At 46.5% G+C, this 14,578-nt stretch overlaps 1 protein-coding gene across 1 annotated transcript; it reads left to right on the top strand.

Moving 5' to 3' along the window:
• The first annotated feature begins 10,092 nt into the window (after positions 1-10,092).
• On the top strand, positions 10,093-14,517 carry AQP10 (aquaporin 10). The gene is given in 8 exon segments (XM_005898757.2): positions 10,093-10,130; positions 10,814-10,889; positions 11,261-11,387; positions 11,923-12,058; positions 12,444-12,564; positions 12,811-12,854; positions 12,856-13,023; positions 13,437-14,517. Coding segments are annotated over 8 exon segments (909 nt in total). The 3' UTR covers positions 13,636-14,517.
• Positions 14,518-14,578: the final 61 nt, after the last annotated feature.

Here is a 14,578-nt window from a genome sequence, read left to right on the forward strand (position 1 = left end):
AGAGATAGCTATAAAAAGATATTTAATAGAAAAGACTGATGCTTTCTCACTAACATTAGGAACAAAGCCAGGCTATGTGCTCTTACTACTATTGAACATCATACTAGATGTTCCAGCTAGGATAATAGGGCCAGAAAATGAAATGAAAGAGTTGCAATGGAAAGAAGGAAGTAAAACTATATTTAAAGATACCATGATTTTATATGTAGAAAAAGAATCCTAAGGAATAAACAACAGAAAAATTACTAATAGTAATAAATGGCACCGCCTATTCAATGGACATGAACTTGGGCAAACTCTGGGAGATGGTGAGGGACAGGGAAGCCTGGTGTGCTGCAGTCCATGGGGTCGCGGAGAGTCAGACATGACTTGGCGACTGAATAATAACAACAATAAATGAGTATCACAAGGTTTCAGGATATAAGATCAATATACCAAAAAAATGTATTTCTATATATTGGCAACAATTTGAAAATGACAGTAAGTCATTCACAAGAGCATAACTAATAGTAAAATATTTAAGAATAATTTTGGAAGAATAAGTGCAAAAGCTTACCATTGAAAACTGCAAAAATTGCTGAGATAAAATCTAAATGAAAGGAGAGCAATACCACACCCACAGTGTGTGCTATGTCGCTTTAGTCGTGTCTGACTCTGTCTCACCCCATGGACTGTAGCCTACTAGGCTCCTCTGTCCATGGGGATTTTCCAGGCAAGAGCCCTGGAGTGGGTTACCATGCCCTCCTTCAAGGGATCTTCCCAACCCAGGGATTGAACTCATGCCTCTTGTATCTCCCACATTGGTACGCAGGTTCTTTACCACTAGCGCCACCTGGGCAGCCTCCTTGGAACACAAACAATATTAAGATAGCAATTCTGCCCAAGCTAAGCTAAGCTAAGTCACTTTAGTTGTGTCCAACTCTGTGCGACCCCATAGACGGCAGCCCACCAGGCTCCCCCGTCCCTGGGATTCTCCAGGCAAGAACACTGGAGTGGGTTGCCATTTCCTTCTCCAGTGCATGAAAGTGAAAAGTGAAAGTGAAGTTGCTCAGTCGTGTCCGACTCCTAGCGACCCCAAAAGTACCTATAAATCAAATACAATTTATCTGTATACAAATTTATTTATATACAATAAATTTAATGCAACGTTTTAACATGTAAATTAACAAGCACAGCTGTTTCTCGTTTTTTGTTTGCTTATTCTTTTTTTTTTTTTTTGGCCTTCCCACACAGCTATTGGCATCTCAGTTCCCCAACCAGTGTTCAAAGCCATGCACCCTGAAGTGGGAGTGTGGAGTCTTCACCACTGGACCACCAGGGAAGTCCCAACAGTTTCTCCTTAATATGGGGTCCTGTTTTGGAAGGGAGACTAGGTGAGTTAGTTTTAAAAAGTCATAGGGAACTGACTGCTACATCCCTTTCAGATCATTTTCTATAGGCTTCTTCAAATCACCCACTTTTGGAGGAGAAATTACAAAAATAAAACTTACCTTTCTTCTTTAAAATGATAGAAGAGAGAGAGAGAGCGGGGAGGTTTTGATGAGTTTTGATATTCTTCAGCCTGAAAGGCTCAAGGAGGGTGGCCCACAGGAGGCAGTGTGTAGGGCTGGGAGAACTATATGTCTTAGATTGGGTCCCCCTAGAAACAGACTCTTATATGGACACTTTAATGCAGAAGGTTTGTTTAGGAGTGCTCTTGAGAGAAATACCTGTAGGCAAGTGAAGAAATAAAGATTCCACAAAGGGAGTGGCTGACACAGTGTGGTTGCCATTGAATCCTCAACTGATCCTAGCATTTTACAGGGAGTTCTGGATGGCTCAGTGGTAAAAGAACCCACCTGCCAATTCAGGAGACACAGGAGACATGGGTTTGATCCTTGGGTCGGGAAGATCCCCTGGAGAAGGAAATGGCTACTCACTTCAGTACTCTTGCCTGGAGAATCCCATGGACAGAGAGGAGCCTGGCTGTCTACAGTCCATAGGATCCCAAAGAGTCAGACATGACCGAGTGACTAAAAAGTAACTGGAATGGAGATAATTCTTCTGAATTGTCCCAAATTAAAAGGCAAAGGAAACATATACCCATTTGAATGCAGAGTTCCAAAGAATAGCAAGGAGAGATAAGAAAGCCTTCCTCAGTGATCAGTGCAAAGAAATAGAGGAAAACAACAGAATGAAAAAGACTAGAGATCTCTTCAAGAAAATTAGAGATACCACAGGAACATTTCCTGCAAAGATGGGCTCAATAAAGGACAGAAGTGGTATGGACATAACAGAAGCAGATATTAAGAATAGGTGGCAAGAACACACAGAAGAACTGTACAAAAAAGATCTTCACAACCCAGACAATCGTGATGGTGTGATCACTCACCTAGAGCCAGACATCCTGGAATGTGAAGTCAAGTGGGCCTTAGGAAGCATCACTATGAACAAAGCTAGTGGAGGTGATGAAATTCCAGTTGAGCTATTTCAAATCCTAAAAGATGATGCTGTGAAAGTGCTGCACTCAATATGCCAGCAAATTTGGAAAGCTCAGCAGTGGCCACAGGACTGGTCAGTTTTCATTCCAATCCCAAAGAAAGGCAATGCCAAAGAATGCTCAAACTACCTCACAATTGCATTCACCTCACACGCTAGAAAATAATGCTCGAAATTCTCCAAGCCAGGCTTCAATAGTACATGAACCATGAACTTCCAGTTGTTCAAGCTGGATTTAGAAAAGGCAGAGGAATGAGAGATCAAACTGCCAACATCTGCTGGATCATTGAAAAAGCAAGAGAGTTCCAGAAAAACATATTTCTGCTTTATTGACTACGCCAAAGCCTTTGACTGTGTGGATCACAACAAACTGTGGAATATTCTGAAAGAGATGGGGATACCAGACCACCTGATCTGCTCCTGAGAAATCTATATGCAGGTCCAGAAGCAACAGTTAGAACTGAACATAGAACAACAGACTGGTTCCAATTGGGAAAGGAGTACATCAAGGCTGTATATTGGCACCCTGTTTATTTAACTTATATACAGAGTACATCATGAGAAATGGTGGACTGGATGAAGCACAAACTGGACACAAGATTGCTGGAAGAAATATCAATAACCTCAGATATGCAGATGACCACCACCCTTATGGCAGAAAGTGATGAGGAACTAAAGAGCCTCTTGATGAAAATGAAATAGGAGAGTGAAAAAGTTCGTTTAAAACTCAACATTCAGAAAACCAGGATCATGGCATCTGGTCCCATCACTTCATAGCAAATAGGTGGGGAAACAATGGAAACAGAGAGAGACTATATTTTCCTGGGCTCCAAAATCACTACAGATGGTGACTGCAGCCATGAAATTAAAAGACACTTGCTCCTTGGAAGAAAAGTTATAACCAACCTAGACAGCATATTAAAAAGCAGAGACAGTACTTTGCCAACAAAGGTCCGACTAGTCAAAGCTATGGTTTTTCCAGTAGTCATGTATGGATGTGAGAGTTGAGCTATAATGAAAGCTCAGTGCTGAAGAATTGATGTTTTTGAACTGTGGTGTTGGAGAAGACTCTTGAGAGTCCCTTGGACTGCAAGGAGATCCAACCAGTTCATCCTAAAGGAAATCAGTACTGAATATTCATTGGAAGGACTGATGCTGAAGCTGAAACTCCAATACTTTGACCACCTGATGCGAAGAACTGAGTCATTTGAAAAGACCCTGATGATGGGAAAGATTGAAGGTGAGAGGAGAAGGGGACGACAGAGGACGAGATGGTTGGATGGCATCACCGACTCAATGGACATGAGTTTGAGTAAACTCTGGGAGTTGGTGATGGACAGGGAGGCCTGCCGTGCTGCGGTTCATTCAGTCGCAAAGAGTCGGACACAACTGAGCGACTGAACTGAACTGAACTGAAAAGGCAAAGGGGCCTGGACTTTGTATCCCTGAATCAGCCCATTGTTGACTTCAGGAAACCTTCTGGGATAGAGTGAGACAGCTCAATGTGTCTGAGCTAATTTCCAGTTGGGAGGCAGCTGAGAGCCGTCAGCAATGGATCTTCCCAGCTGCTGGGACATAGGCTCACGATCTTAAAGCAAGGATCTGGGTGAAGCACTGTGGTGTCTACTACCATTTACCACTACCACTACTTAGACCCATACTTATGGTTAGTTTACCCAGTTAAGGGGAAAGTTTCTATAGGACTCTGATTGGTTTTATTTCTTGGAGGAAATTTAAGAGAATGTTTAGTGGAAAAGTCTACAGCCTTAACTACTGCAATTGGTTTTGAGGCTCTAATGGATTCTTATTATCCCCTCTTCTGCACCACTAACTCTAGATTTTCCTTATCTTTGGTGAGCGCCTCTGCTGGTCTAGGCAGCTGGATAGTGGGATGACCCCGGCCTTCACCTGAGAGTGCCCTTGGTTACCATGCCCTTCCCAGGCTGTGGCTGCTATGTTTTTCTATTTACTGTTAAAACTGAGCATAGGAACAGCAAGGGTGGATGACCTGAATGCCAGCATTTTCTTCCTGGCTCCCTCATGTAGCTGCAGTCGTTCATCCTTCATCATAGTCAATTACTCCAGCCAGTATGAGGACTTCTTTTCTTGCCTGCTGGTCTCTTGCTACCAAGACCCCAAAGTTATAAGGGGATTCTTACTGTGACCCCTGGAGGAAGCATTACATCTCTGGTTTTCAGGACTTCTGGACCTCAAAATCAAATTCCCCACGTTTCATTGTGAGTGAGGATAAGTGGAGGCTACTTGATTTCTATCCTACATCCATGCAATCAATTCCCAGATCCATGTAATCTTCCTACTGGGGATACAGAATCATACAGTTGCCACTGATTTAGGGTATATATTATATTCTGGAGGATGGTACCTCATCCTTTTGGGATTTCATCTTGAAACTGTGTCTTTAAGAGGTCAGCAAACTGATCTATCAGACTGGTGGCCTCTGGGTGGGGCAGTGTAAGATCAATGGATCTTTGGGTCATGTTCCCACTGCCACATCCCCTTTACTGTAATGTGGATCCCTTTGTCTAAAATTCTATAATGTGGATTCCATATCAATAGATCAAGTACTCTATAAGTCCTTATAGAGTGGTATTAGCAAGACCCTATGGGCAGGAAAAGCAAGCCTATACTCAGAATATGTGTCAATTCCAGTCAAAAGTGATGGGAAATCTAGTGTCCCCAACTTATCCCTAATTATCTACTTCTTCTCCTCAAGAGACTGCAGCATGTTAGGGGCTCACTGCTAGTATTTTATATATACATATATTATATATATATATATACATATATATATATTTATTTATTTATTTGGCTGCACCAAGTTTTAGTTGCGGTATGCAAATTCTTAGCTGGGGCATGGGGGACCTAGCTCCCCGACCAGGGATCGAATCCAGGCCCCCTGTACTGGCAGCTTGCAGTCTTAACCACTGGACTACCAGGAAGTCCTGTAAGTGTTTGTATTTTTACTGGTCATTGCATGTTGGCAGCAGCAGTAGCTAACTGAGTCTTGGTGAGTCGGAGCTCATGCTGCTGGGCCCATGGATAACCTCTGTGCTACCCCCAGCCACTCTACTCAGTGTATCCATCACACAGAACTGGGTGGTTGATGATGGACAGTGGCTAAGTCTTCCTGCCTTCTTGGTTGTTTAGTGTCTCGTCTGTGATGAATGCTTTCTTTCTCTTTTTCCCTTTTCTGGTTGAGCAGTGAGGCTGTGGGATCTTAGTTCCCCAACCAGACATCAAACAGGCGCCCCCTCCTCCAGAGGAAGCAAGAGTCTTAACCACTGGACTGCCAGGGACGTCCCAATGGATGCTTTCTTGGTGGGTGTTAACGTGTGTTAGAAAGACCTTTACACTTCAAGACTATGCCTATATGTCCATCCACATCTCATCCTCAGGCCTTCTTGTCCCTAATCTTTCATTCTTTGTCTTTTCAAGCCCCTGACCAGACTACCAGGCTAGTTGTGACTATGTATATTCTCACCTTCTCATTCCACAGAAAGTGGATGATCAGATGTACTGTCTAAATCTCTGTCCCTTGGAAGGATCTCTCCTCACCACTATCTTTTAGGGCCACTCCTGATGGGTTGCAATGCAGCAACAGTCAATTTTTGGCTTTTACCCACATACCACGCCAACTCATGTCTGAACAAGTTTCAGTTCAGTTCAGTCGCTCAGTCGTGTCTGACTCTTTGTAACCCCATGAATCGCAGCACGCCAGGCCTCCCTGTCCATCACCACTCCCGGAGTTCACCCAAACCCAAGTCCATCGAGTCGGTGATGCCATCCAGCCATCTCGTCCTCTGTCATCCCCTTCTCCTCCTGCCCCCAATCCCTCCCAGTATCAGAGTCTTTTCCAATGAGTCAACTCTTTGCATGAGGTGGCCAAAGTACTGGAGTTTCAGCTTTAGCATCATTCCTTCCAAAGAACACCCAGGACTGATCTACTTTAGAATGGACTGGTTGGATCTCCTTGCAGTCCAAGGGACTCTCAAGAGTCTTCTCCAACACCACAGTTCAAAAGCATCACTTCTTTGGTGCTCAGCTTTCTTCACAGTCCAACTCTCACATTCATACATGACCACTGGAAAAACCATAGCCTTGACTAGACAGACCTTGGTTGGCAAAGTAATGTCTCTGCTTTTCAATATGCTGTCTAGGTTGGTCATAACTTTCCTTCCAAGGAGTAAGCGTCTTTTAATTTCATGGCTGCAATCACCATCTGCAGTGATTTTCGAGCCCAAAAAAATAAAGTCTGACACTATTTCCACTGTTTCCCCATCTATTTCCCATGAAGTGATGGGACCAGATGCCATGATCTTCGTTTTCTGAATGTTGAGCTTTAGGCCAACTTTTTCACTCTCCTCTTTCACTTTCATCAAGAGGCTTTTGAGTTCCTCTTCACTTTCTGCCATAAGGGTGGTGTCATCTGCATATCTGAGGTTATTGATATTTCTCCTGGCAATCTTGATTCCAGCTTGTGCTTCTTCCAGCCCAGCGTTTCTCATGATGTACTCTGCATATAAGTTAAAAAAGCAGGGTGACAATATACAGCCTTGACGTACTCCTTTTCCTGTTTGGAACCAGTTTGTTGTTCCATGTCCAGTTCTAACTGTTGCTTCCTGACCTGCATATAGGTTTCTCGAGAGGCAGGTCAGGTGGTCTGGTATTCCCATCTCTTTCAGGATTTTCCACAGTTGATTGTGATCCACACAGTCAAAGGCTTTGGCGTGGTCAATAAAGCAGAAAGATGTTTTTTCTGGAACTCTCTTGCTTTTTCGATGATCCAGCGGATGTTGGCAATTTGATCTCTGGTTCCTCTGCCTTTTCTAAAACCAGCTTGAACATCAGGAAGTTCACGGTTCACATATTGCTGAAGCCCGGCTTGGAGAATTTTGAGCGTTACAGAAGTCCAAATGGAAGAAGATGATTCTCAATAGGGTCATGTGAGCTGAGACAGAGAGATGCTTATTGAATGACATGAGAGTCTGGGTCACTTATTTTCTGCTAGCTTATGCTTTCTGATGCTACTTATGCCTAAATCCAAAGATGTCACTTCCATTTTACAATGTGTTCTTGCTGGGCCCACCCTTCCTAATGACACGGAGGATCAGGTAGAGTCCAGCTTGTGATGGGCGGTTCTGGCTACTGGGTCACTTGATGAACTAACTGTAAGAGCTTCTCTTCAATGGTATGTATTTCTCGCTGCAGATGGCATGGCTTTGCTCCATAGCCCTGTGGGTCTACATTATGATTCTCCTAGTAGAGCTTGCCAAAGCACACACACTACAGATATTCTAGTCTCATTAGGTCTGCTGGCTCATATGACTGCAGGGGCCTTTTTTGCTTTGGCCCCACTCAAAGTTGATAGCCTTCACTGTCAGCTAGTAAATTTTTCAGAGTTGTATTCTCAAGTGTGAAATATATTTCTCCTAAATCCTAAGTAAATAGGTAATGTGTTTTTTCTTAGTGGTGGAAGATATGAGGTGCAACAATCAGTCCTTTGCCTCAGAGAGGATATCTAACATGTCCCAGAACACTGGACCTCTGAAAATTTCACCAATATGGCAGTTTCCTGGACCTTTACGGGAATGTTTCCCACCTTCTGATCATGTATCTTTCCAGGACCTCCAATATACTTTCACATTTTGTCCTCTTCTGATCTGGTTAGCATGATGTTATATATACAGTTGACTCTTGAAGAATGCAGAGGTCAGGGGTTCTGACCATCTGCACAGTCAAAAGTCCAAGTATCATTTCACAGTTAGCCCTCCGTATATATAGTTTTGTGTCCACGGAGTCAACCAACTGCAGATAATGTAGTACTATAATATATATTTAATGAAAAAAAACCCATATATAAGTGGACCCACCGAGTTCAAACCTGTGTTGTTCAAAGGTCCATTGTATAGTGGACCAATATGATGTTTTTCAAAATGTCCAAACAGTCAAGCTCCCTTCAGATTCTATTACAACAGAGGACCAGAGAGTTAACACAGTCCTGGGGTGAGACTGTAAGTGTATATTGCTAGACTTCCCATGTGGATGGAACTGCTTGTGGACCTCCTTTCTGACCTGTCTGGGATGGAAAATAACATATTCGCCAGATTAATGACTACATACTCCCAACTAGAGGCGGCATTAAACTGCCCTGTAAAGTTACCATTTGGGACACAGCAATTGCAATTGGAGTTACTGTTTAAGTAAGTTTATGGTAGACCATTTTCATCTGTCATGATCGGTCCAGTTTTTTAAGAGCCAAACTGGTGGTATGAAAGGGGCTGCCTCTCTTTTATTCTTTGTGTCTTGGAGGGTGGCACTAACCTCTTCCATTTTCCCTAGGATGTGGTATTGTTTTTATTTCTTCTCTTGATGTTGGGTAGACTCAGGCATCTAGTTGGTCTTCATCACTTACTCTACAGGTCAAAAACCACTATGAGTGTTCTGCAACGCCAAAGGATGTCCACTGCTATCATATGTTAGGGTATTGGGGAAGTGACCACCTGGTGGATCCCTGGTCTTAGTGAATATCCTTTGAACCAGACCTTAGCCCAGGACTCCATTTATTATCTGGGCCCCCTGTGCTACTTCTCTAACAAGGGGCCATGGTACAAATTTGGGTTGTCAACTGTCAATGTTAATTCAGATACTTTGTCCAAAAATCCTCAGAAGGTCTGAGTATTCTCCCCTTTTCCAATAATGGTCATCAGCATAAATGAGTTGTTGAGACATTTTTACTTTTCTTAGCATGAGCTATCATTTTCCCCAAGCCTTCGAGAAGAATGTTCATCCCACATTCCAGGGGGATCTTGCCAGGATTTAAATCCTAAGTCCCAGGAGAGTGCTCCCTTATCAATAAATCCTTCCATATCTAACTTTATGTTCCACTTCGTTTGACCCAGCACTCTTGGCATCCAGGTCTATGTGCAACACCACCAAATTCTGCTTAGTCTTTGAATCCCTGCATCAACCATTCATTCACTGGGCCCTGTAGGAGGGCACATGACCTTGGCCGAAGCAGTTTCCTGCCACAGAAGTCACTGCCATGAGGGCAAAAGCTGCATGCTCTCAGTGTCTGTTATTCCCAGAAGCTGGGGAATGGGTGCATTGGCTCTGAACAGGGGACCTGGGTGGAGTACTATAATAGCCACTAAACCTAGGAAGGAAGTATTATTTCACAGAGATGTGCCCAGGACTGTGCTAGAGCCCCTCACCCCCACCCCTGCCCCTGGGGTTACATAGTCCAGCTCTCAAGAACCTTGTAAACGATATATATTTTTAAAAATCTGTATATTGGACTTTCCTGGAGGCCCAGTGGTTAAGGAGGCACGGGTTCAATCCCTGATCAGGGAACTAATATCCCACATGTGGCATGGTGCAAAGGAAAAAAAAATGACTATGTATAGTACTTCCATCTACTAGAGCATCAGCTCTAGGAGGGCAGAAACTATGTTTCCGTAGGGGCCAGAGCTTGATTCATCATTGAATGAATCTGAACTAGAGGCTTGAAATGTGAAGACATAGCAAGTGGCTATGTGTTAAACAGAATAAGAGTGGCAAGCATCCAGAGAAGGGGAAGTGGAGCCCAGTGGGGGCATGAAGCCCTCATTTGGAGCCAAGGCAAGAGACACAAGGTAGAGCATTCTCTAGTTAAGGTGCGATTACAAGCGCTCCTGAGGTGGGCTTTACTCCTGCAGCCTACGGTCTTCAGTCCAGTCTCCCTGGATGCATGTTAAATTTTCCAGGCATCCAAATGGCTGGGGGAAAGACTTTACATTCCACAGGAGAGGCACTGTGGAATATCAGATGGAGAGTCAGAAGACCTGGCCTAGCTGTTAACTAGCCGTGTGGCCTGGGGAAGTCTAAGGCTGTCTCAGTAGTGCATCCCCATCCTCGGTACAGTAGTAGAGTGGGAGCTCTCTACTACCACTTTCCACAGCTGGTTTGAGGACCAAGAGAACTAATGCCCACGAAGCAGGCTACTCCCCGCAGTCTGTCAGCACAAGGGGAGGCTACTTACTCCTGGGAGGCCTGGGGCTGAGACAGAGGAGACAGAGACTGGGCAAACGCCAGACTCTGGCTGTGCACAGTCTGCCCACATTCTCTTGTTATCTCTGTCCTCCCGAGCTTCCACTCATGCACAGGCAGACATCAGCTGCTGGTCAGTAACTGAGCTAATTGGTTTTAAAGTCTTTTCCTTATCTTTGCCCCTGACAGGCAGGAGCTATGTAGCAACAATGTGTCTATGCAGATGGAGAGAGTGGTGACCAGGGACAGGGTTTCCCCACTATGGTCTCTATTCAGTCTCTGGTTGAAGTCAAGGACCGCTCCGGATCCGCAGCCTCCTGGCCCGGCAGTGCCTGGCGGAGCTTCTGGCTGTGTTTGTGCTCATGGTAGGTGGTCTAATCGAGGGGGAGGAAAGAAGGGAGGTGCGCTCCTCCTAGGCTCCCTACCTCTTCCTCTGGGTGCACTAGGAGGACAACGCCTCCATCAGCCTCTTTTTCCTGCCCTTGTTCCTCTATGCCTCCCCTACCTTCTCCTTTTTATTCCTGTCACTTTCCATCTCTTACCCTCCTTCGCTTCCTTTACTCTCCCTCTGTTTCTCCCATCTTTTCTCTTTCCCCCTTTCTGTTTTTTCTTGCTGATCCCTCAAGTCCGTTCATCAATCTTGGCCATCCCCTCTCTTCCCAGTGTCTCTCTCCTATGGGTCTCCCAGGCTCCCTATTCTTGTTTCCGTCTTCCTCATCTTTCTTTTCTCCACCAGCTCCTCATACAGGGGTCTTTGGCCCAGGCTGTCACCAGTGGAGGAACCAAAGGAAACTTCTTCACCGTGTTTCTGGCTGGCTCTCTGGGCATTATGCTAGCCATCTATGTGAATGGTAATGTCTCAGGTCAGTAGGGTGAGGTCTGGTCATCAGATAGGGTATGATGTGCACTTGAGTTTGGTAATAGTGAAAAGGGTCCCTTGGTGACTCACAGACATTATCTCTTTGAGCTTGACCAGTGCCCTGGACTGAGATATGCCTCTGGCCCAGTCCAGTCCCTTCTCTCTCTACATCTCGCCCTCCCACTTCACATTAATCCTCCGCTCAGGTAGACAGAGCTCTATGGCAAGGCATCATGAGTAAATGCACTCATCTTGTGTCTCCTACCTAAGCCCTCTAGGGTTCATCTTTGCTTAAGACCTCACCAGCTTGTTCCTCAGACTCACACTGCATCGAGTACTGGAATAGAAAGAGCAGACAGACCCAGGTTTGAACTTGGCTTTACTGCATGACCTTAACAAGTCGCTTAAGCTCCTAACGCATGTGATGAGAATAGTAACATTTGACTTAAGAGTTGTGGGGAGGAATAGCAGTGTTACTGGTGACAGTGCCTGATAGTGACACTTAATGGATATTGGTTTTCTTTTCTTGATCCTTGAAGGGGCCCACCTGAATCCAGCCTTCTCCCTGCCCATGTGCCTCCGGGGACACCTCCCCTGGGCCAGGTTTCTCAGTTACTCCTTGGTGCAGTTGCTGTCTGCGTTCTGTGCCTCTGGAGTCCCCTATGCTCTCTATCTGGAGAAGGCGATGGCACCCCACTCCAGTACTCTTGCCTGGAAAATCCCATGGACAGAGGAGCCTGGTAGGCTGCAGTCCATGGGGTCGCAAAGAGTTGGACATGACTGAGCGACTTCACTTTGACTTTTCACTTTCATGCATTGGAGAAGGAAATGGCAACCCACTCCAGTGTTCTTGCCTGGAGAATCCCAGGGACAGGGGAGCCTGGTGGGCTGCCATCTATGGGGTCACATAGAGTCAGACATGACTGAAGCGACTTAGCAGCAGCATGCTCTCTATCACGGTAACAGAGAACAAGGTTGGGGGCACCTGTGTGTGGTTAACGATGCCTTAGAGCAGTTTTGAATGAGCAAAGATGGAAATCCTGGGTGTCCCCTACCCTACAGATGCCCTACAGAACTACCCAGGTGGGAGCCTGACAGTGACTGGTCCCAAGGAGACGGCTTCCATCTTTGCCACCTACCCTGCCCCCTATCTGTCTCTGAGCAATGGCTTCCTGGATTAGGTAGGAATAAGAGGGTGACCTGGGAAAGCCACAACCTTTGCCCTTTTCCCCCTGGAAGCTCGGCCTGCTGTTTAGGCTCTGGGTGGGTTGTGGGGCTGACTTTATCTTTGCATCTCGCCTTTCCCAGCTGCATGAGTTGCACAAAGTCAGATGCCATGGGGTGGCAGCCTGGAGTGTTTGGGTGAGATAGGGCAGGTGGCGCACCTGGCAGCTGATGGGAGCCCCCCTGCCTCTGTCGACACCAAGGTTCTGGGCACCTGGAAGCTGATGGTGGGGATGGCCATCCTGGACACGGAACAAGGGAGTGCCTGCAGGTCTGGAGCCTGTGGTAGTGGGGTTACTGATCCTGGCCGACATGCTATCCACGGGTGCCAACTGTGGGTTCCCAATCAACCCTGTCCAGGACCTCGACCCACGGCTTTTCACCTACGTAGCTGGCTGGGGCCCTGAAGTCTTCAGGTAGCCTCCCCTGGTGCTGTCCTTCCACTCACACCCCCCTGCTAAGGGCTCTGACCCTGGGTCTCCAGCTCTCTCCTTTTAAATAGTTCTCTTGGCATCTCAGGACAGTTTGAGCCTCCTCTAAGCCCTAGTTCTCCCTTTATGTCTTGTCCCCTCTCTCTCCTTTTACCCTTTTCACTGAAACAGTAAGATTTAGAGCTTGTGTTCAACAAAATGCATGTATGAGATAATCCCTGAAGATCAAGCTCTCCTAGGGTCTCCTCCTCTCTGAGTGCTATGCTTTGGTGCCACAACACTCTTTCTGGTGTCTCTCACCAGACACTGCTTTAGGGAGTTTTCTGAATACCTTCACTTCTTCAGAGGGAAGGCTAAGGGACTAACCCTGATATCTCCCTTCTGTTCTTGTCTGGCAGTGCTGGCAATGGTTGGTGGTGGGTTCCTGTGGTGGGCTCTCTAGTGGGGGCCATGCTTGGCACAGCCACATACCAGCTGCTGGTGGCAAAACACCATCCTGAGGACTCAGAGCCATCTCAGGATCTAGAGTGTGCCCAACAGGAAGCCTCAGACTCGGGAAGTCCGGCCGCAACTCAGCTGCAGGAGAGTAAGCTGTGACTCTGGCAGGACAGTCCTCACCTCCCTCGTGGACACTGAAGAGGGCCAGAGACCCCATGCCTGGTGACAAGATGTTCTTTCTCTTTATTAATACGCCAGGCCCTGGGCAGCTTCTCCGTGTGCTCATCTAGGCATCTCCTCCTCCTAAACTGGGGAGGATGCCTGGACAGGGAGAACGAGGAGGCTCAGGTACCAGACTCAGTCTTCTCATCCCCCTCCTCGCCCACGCAGGTTTTCAGACCCTGGACTTCCAAGAACTTACTTCCTCCAAGTAGCCGCCAGAGGGTGCGCACCATGGAAACCGGATTGGGAAGGCTTCGGGAATCTGCAGGATGGTGGGGGCCGACCATCCTGTGCAGGGCATAATCCAGGGGACTTCTTCCAAAGCTTGGCCCCCAGTGACTGACTCCCAGCTCTCGTAGCCTCAGCGCCGCCCGCCTTTACGCTGACTGGGGCGCCTCGCCCAGATTCAGCCACCCGGCAGATAGTAATTACGGGTGGTGGTAGGGAAACCGCCTCCACCAAGGGGGCGTGGTGGGGGGGGACGGGAAAGGGAGGGCCGCCAGAAGAAGTCAAGTGGCTGGAGACTGAGCAAGATGGAGAAACTGAGGCACGACCCCATACCTAGACATTCCGGGCTGTGTCATTCAAGGAGAGGGTGAACTACAGTAAGAAGAGATGAGCCAGGGCGAGGAGAGAAGGCGAAGGAGCAGAGGGCCCCGAGCGGAAAGAGGAGGAGTAATGGCCAGCTGGCGCGGAGGAAAATTCTCGTCGTTCAGCGCTTCCTCAACTCTCACACACCTCCCCGACGAAGAGAGGTCTCTTATAGCAGAGAAGGAGCGTTCTTCTGTTTCCCTTTTTTCAATTTAAAAATAAAAAATCTCAGAGCTATCTTGCCTCCAGACTTTTTTTTTTTTTGTACCGTGGATGGATGCATCTGGGA

Source organism: Bos mutus, chromosome 3 (genome assembly GCF_027580195.1).
Source record: "Bos mutus isolate GX-2022 chromosome 3, NWIPB_WYAK_1.1, whole genome shotgun sequence".
Lineage (NCBI taxonomy): Eukaryota > Metazoa > Chordata > Mammalia > Artiodactyla > Bovidae > Bos > Bos mutus.